Raw genomic sequence first — 6,439 nt, forward strand, 5'->3', positions numbered from 1 at the left:
TCATGATGACGTTAAGAACAAAATTTAGTCGGATGACTCTTCTCGGATTAACAAACCTATGCCTCCAGTAGTAATATAATTTACTAAAATAAAACCGATTGCTAAATTCTTTTATATGAATGCATGGTACTACCTCCATTTTTTATTATAAGTTGCTTTGAAAAAATATTTTATACCATAATATAAGTCGTTTGATAATATCAATAAATCATTAATGTTATTTTTCCTATTATACCCTTAAATATTTATTATTTTCTCTCTAATTAAAAAGTTTAATTATTTAAAGCTGGGATGATTTTAATCCGTCCTAATGCGGGATAGTTACCTCTTTCTTCAATTCAATTCACACATTAACTATCAAGCAATATGAATTCATAGTCAGCAAATTAACCCCACATTCCGTTACGGCTGCCATGCACACGAGACCAAATCTACTTGCCGTAGAGACCGGGCATTAATTATCTAATCATCATTCACTATTACGGATTATTAAATAAACTAATACAGGAATTAACCAAATAAATGTCAAATTTTCTCTTCACAACCATTTCTCACACATAAGATAACTCCTATAAATACATAGATATCAAATGAAACCTCTCACTTCAAAACATTCATCATTCTTCTCGCACTTTAATATCTCATAGCGAATATATATACAGTCAAAGAATCCCTTGTTCAATTATATTTCAAACTGATTACTCTTGTGTAAGAAAAAATGGGAAACTGTTGCAAAGCAGCATCTTCAATGGAGTGGGGTGGAGAGGATTGGGAATCTTTGAAGGTGTTTGACGAAGCTTCTCATCTTGATCATCGTCAGAAGAAGGAGAATGATATGTTAGAAAAGCTTAGAGATTCTTGTGATGTAAATGGGAGAGTGACGTTGAAGATTTCGAAGAGCGAGCTAGCTGAATTATTAGGAGCTATACAACAGAATAATAATAACAACCATCAACAGGCTCAGCATCATATAAAGAATATGACGAAGAAGAAGAAGGAGTTAGGTTCTGCAGAACAAGTTCTTTATCGGTTAATTAAAGCTAAAGATCAAGAAATTGTAAATAAGAATCACTGCAATACTCAGTGGAAACCGATGCTAGAGTCCATTTCTGAAAGTTAATTAGTACTAGTTACTAAGGTTAATTAGTTTTCATATGGTTGGTCTGGTTAGGGGTCGTCTAAATGTGTATGATCTTTTTCCTTTTCTTTTGTAAAGTTTATCTAATTCATCCAAATAAAATAATTTAGGACTTGTTTGAATCTCAGGAATTAGTTCTATATTGCAAGGTTTCAGAACAAATTAATTCCTTGGAGAACTACTTGCTCTTTCATTTACTCTCTTTCTCAGCTAGTTGGTAATTCTTCAAAATTCTTCAAATGGATCATCTTCTTTGACTATTGGTGATTTTGAAATCCTTAACAACTTCTTTATTTCTATCAATTAGCCTAAACCTCATATGTGTGTGGAAGTTATTTGGAGTCCTCTATTTTTTGGGGTGAATGAAGGTTAAAATGGACGAAACTTCTGGTGGAGTCCCAATTAAGGTATCTTGTGGGGGAATCTTCAGGGATCATTTTGGTAATCATGTTGGGAGATGTAATTTTAACAATGTGAATGTTCTTTTTACAGATTTTATGAAAACAATTTTGACTATTGAACATGCGTATGCTCATGATTTTTGGTTAGAGTTGGACTCTAAATTAGTCGTGTTTTCAAAAATATTTAAATTTTAAAAATTGCATATAAATGAGAAAATCATAAAAATCTACTTGGAATTTAATTTTTGAATTATACCCTATCATGTTAAATAACTAAAAATGAAAAGGATTTATATTATAATTAAAATCTAATTTGTAACATGTTATTTTATGTTAATTATGTCAAAATCATTATTCTTTCTTTAATGTCCCTTCCTTATGCCACTTTGGAATTAAATGGAAGGAATAATTTTTATGAGATTAGACATGGCATGCATGATTCTAATATTGTGGATAGAGATTGGAGTACATAAGTTAAGCATATTCTTCTAGCATTAATTATTCTAAATATTTACAAAACATAGCATCTATAAAACACCATTAAATTCAAGACATGTAAAATAATGATTCACAAAAAGATTAACTCATTAAAAAGTTGATTGTTCTTTACTCACAATCTTTCAAAAGGAATATGTACTCCTCAATATTGAAATTTACAATTTGTACTAGGACAAGTCTGTTTTGTCGGGAAGAAGGTAAAACAAAGGGAGGCATGATAAGTCAGTACGCAATGAGTACTTAGCTAGCCTACATGTCACTCAAAGGTAGGTAATGATCATCCATATATAACAATGCATGCCCATTATGTTTAATGTTCGCCTATTGTTAACATCACTCGTCTTTTTTGGATTCAGGTAAATCACCCACTTACAAAATGTGGTCTAGATGTATCCTTAGGCACTAAGGGTATTGAAACTCGGTCAAAGAGGAAAGCCACATTCTTCCAAAAGAATAGGGATAATAACAATTTTATGCTCCCAAGATGGTAGAATAACCATCTTATAGGTCCTAGAATCCAGGCCTAATAACCCTCTATAAATATGTCAATCAGGACATTAATAAGGACATTCAATTCACTCAAAAACCACCTAGAAACATATATTTCCATCATCCCTACTTGAGATTTCTCTAACACCAACAATAATCCTAAAACCCTCACGCATTCCTGCGTGATTAGGGGTTGTAACTCATTAAACTTTTAGCAGGTACAATTGTTGCTCATCGTGGGATCCAATAAAATTAATATGGGTTGATCAACTCCACAGAGTACTATAGTCGTATCACAGCACCACTTACTCGACTACCAAAGAGACTCCATTTACAATGGTGTACGGTGTTGACTTCATGTTGCTCGTTGAAATCAACACGCTCACATGGAGATGTTCTCAATTCAGTGAAATGGAAAATGAGGTAGAACATAGATGTGCAGTCGACCAGATTAACGAAACTCGCGATGTCGTCCACATCAGAAAATTTGCAACAAAACAATGGGTGACCAGAAGGTATAATTCAAAAGTGGTCCCATGAGAAATACAAAAGGGTGGCCTTGTACTCAGGCAGGTTGTCGCGTCAGCTCAACTGAGGAAACTACAACCTAATTGGGAGAATCCATACCACATATACCAAAAGGCAGCTCATAGAGCTTACAAACTCGAGGAGCTGAATGGAAGACTTGTCTCAAGAACATGGAACTCAATTAACATGAGATAATATTATAGTTAACCATTTAATATTTACTATTTTAAATAAGGATTTTATCCCGCCAATGTATGAACTTTCTTAAAACTATTTTATTACCATATTCACATAAAGTAAACCCATCACTGGTTTATGTTGAACTTCCATTGGAAGATTTTTGGCGCCCTCAGAGGAAATGTTAATGTTGGACTTCCATTGGAAGATTATTGTTGTCCTTAGTGGCAATATTAATGGTTGACTTTGATTAAAAGATTCTTGCCCCCTTAGATGAAATGTTAATGTTGTACTTCTATTGAAGATCATTGTCGTCCAAAAGGAATTAGGGATACCAGGGTCAGTACTAAAAGGATTCCCAAACTATGCAAAATATACTGCGTCTTGAATCCTTCAATGAGAAGCAAAACCAATAATTCAACTTAAAGTATCGCCCGAGGGACTCAACTTAAAATCTCGTATGAGGGGCCAAATTTTAAGTCTCGCTTGAGGGACTCATATTAAATTCCTTCCTGAGGGACTCAATTTAAAGTCTCTCCTGAGTGACTAAACTTAAAGTATCCCCCAATGGACTCAACTTAGAATATCTCCTAAAGGATTTAACTTAAAGTCTTTTCCGAGTGACTAAACTTAAAATCTCACATGAGGGACTCAACTTAAAGTTCATCATCCAATTTTCTTGCTGCTGATACTACCATTGTTTTTTTTTTATGTTCATGCATACACATCCAAGAGATTCTTTCCACACAACCATGTGCCATGTTTGTCTCCTTTGTTAAAAGTTTGAACTATTCTAGTCTTTTTTAAGTATGTCTCATTCCATAGCATCATGTCATATGTCATATGATGATAAATTATTTATGTACTTAAATCCCGCTTCATTTATATCGGTTATGACTATGGATGACACTCATATGTCATTAGCAAACATTGGTTTTTTCTCTATAACTAATATGTCATTTTTCATGTTTATAATTTTCTTAATCTCACAGTGATTCGTGCTTATGTTAATCAATTATGTGATTCTGATTATTCTATTACATTCTCTGTCAATTCTTGTTGTGTGCAGAATTCACATTCTGGGAGGCTACAAACCAATGATATGTTAGATTGTTTTGGTTATAAACTTTTTAAATTTCCAGATTTACCTTTTAATTAAAGTGCTTATACTTCATATGAACCATTTAGTTTAGTTCACTCTAATATATATAGTTCATAAAGGGGTCTTATCAAAGGTGGATTCAGATATTATATTTTGTTTATTGATTACTATACGTTTAATTGTTGGGTTTACCTTATCCATAAATGTTATGATTTATTTTTATATTTCTCATATGTTTCTTTGGTTGGTTAAGTTTCAATATAATGTTGTTATAAAGTATTTTCGTTGTAATTTAGTGGGTGAATTTATCTCTAATAAATTCTATTAATTATTGCTTAGGAAGGTACTATTCATCAGATATCTTATACTAATATTGCTCAATAGAATGAAAATGAAGTTGTTAAAAGAAAACACTATCTCATTGTTAAGATACTAGTTGCCTTTTGTTGTCTTATTTGGTTTCTAGTGAGTTTTTGGGTTAAGCAAATCATACTCTTGTTAATGCTATTAATAGAATCCCATCACCTCTTACATCAGGTTTGTCTCCCTTCAAAAAATTATATGATTCTATCCTTGATTATTCTTCTTTGAAAGTCTTTGGTTCTACTTGCGTTATTTTTCATCCCTAAGCAAGAAAGCTGTGTGTTTCCCGACATGATATCTTTATTGAACACATTCATTTTTATTATCTTTCCTCTAACTCTCATATTTTTAGTAGTTCATAACTCACTCACGCCCTTTTGGTCTTAAAGATGATATTCTAGTCATTGTAATTTTTAGAACTGAACGACTGATACTATTTCTACTCCTGATACAAACATTTCTCTTGTCTCCACATTTACCCAACAACCTCTCACAAATGTTTATTCTACGAATCATGTTTTATTGCTAAGGTATTCTCTCAACAATATGATATAGATTATGAAGAAATCTTTGCATTAGTGACCAAGATGATTACTTTTTGAAATCTAATTGTAATTTCATAGGTTTGTTAGTGGCATATTAAAAGGTGATATTCTAAAATGTGATATTCACGAGGAAGTTTATGTGGAACCTCCTTCGAGTATTTCTGATAATCAAGGGAAAATGTGTAAGTTGAAGAAGGATTTACATGGTTTAAAACAAGCTTCACGGTCTGGGTTTGAGAAGTTTACCACAACTATTTTAGCTCTTGATTTCTGTTCTAATGATCATGAGTCATCTATGTTTGTCAAGACCACATCTCATGATCGTATTTTATTTTTATTATACGTTTATGATATGATTATTATATGTGATGATGTTGATTGGATCGATGAATTAAAATTGTAATTAGTCAAGTAGGTTGAAATGAAGGATTTTGGTACTCTTCACTACTTTTTGAGGATTGAAGTTTGAGAAAAATATTAAATAATATTATTATATCTTTATTATATCTTTATAATAATAATTTAGTCTTTTCTAATATCTTATATTTATATTATATTATAATCTTTACCTATAAAATTTTGTTATTCTATAATAGAAACTATAACCTCCTTTTTATTTCTCTTTTGTTAATAGAGACACATCATATAGGTACCATTAATTAGAGATTAAATTTTAAAAACAAATTGGTTAAAAATTTGAAGGTGACATTTTTTTATTACGTGATAATTATAATAAAAATATAGGAAATTAGATTGATATATTAGAGATCGTTGGATTGAAATCAAATAGTTTAAATTTTGATATAAATTTTAGTTATTTTTTTTAAATTAATTAATTTTAAATTTTAAATTTTAAATTTTAAATTCTTCGATCTTAATCTAATAACTACAAATATATGGAAGATGTGAATAGAAATATCGGATTTGGTTACTTTTACTCAAGAAAATTGTTTGGTGTGGACACTTCATGTCCATGTGTATGTATACATCATGAGAGGAAAAGAGGTAAAGAGATTAGTGTAAAAACGATGCATATTTGTGATGTAATAGACAGAAAAAATAGAGTTAAAATGAGTTGTTTGTTGATAAATATGGAGTGTTCAACATCAATATTATTAACCTTAAAGACCCAAATTCCCAAAGAAAATAGATCAAAACAAAGATGTTACGTGTACTCTTACAACTATATGATTCATGA

The 6,439-nt window shown here is 31.1% G+C and overlaps 1 protein-coding gene across 1 annotated transcript; it reads left to right on the forward strand.

Annotated features, from left to right (window-relative positions):
- The first annotated feature begins 538 nt into the window (after positions 1–538).
- LOC127135095 (uncharacterized) lies at positions 539–1,265 on the forward strand. Its single transcript, XM_051061908.1, has one exon. It carries the CDS (start codon positions 719–721, stop codon positions 1,118–1,120), a length of 402 nt encoding a protein of 133 aa, XP_050917865.1. The 5' UTR covers positions 539–718; the 3' UTR covers positions 1,121–1,265.
- Positions 1,266–6,439: the final 5,174 nt, after the last annotated feature.

Source organism: Lathyrus oleraceus, chromosome 4, assembly GCF_024323335.1.
Source record: "Lathyrus oleraceus cultivar Zhongwan6 chromosome 4, CAAS_Psat_ZW6_1.0, whole genome shotgun sequence".
In the NCBI taxonomy this organism is placed as follows: Eukaryota; Viridiplantae; Streptophyta; class Magnoliopsida; order Fabales; family Fabaceae; genus Lathyrus; species Lathyrus oleraceus.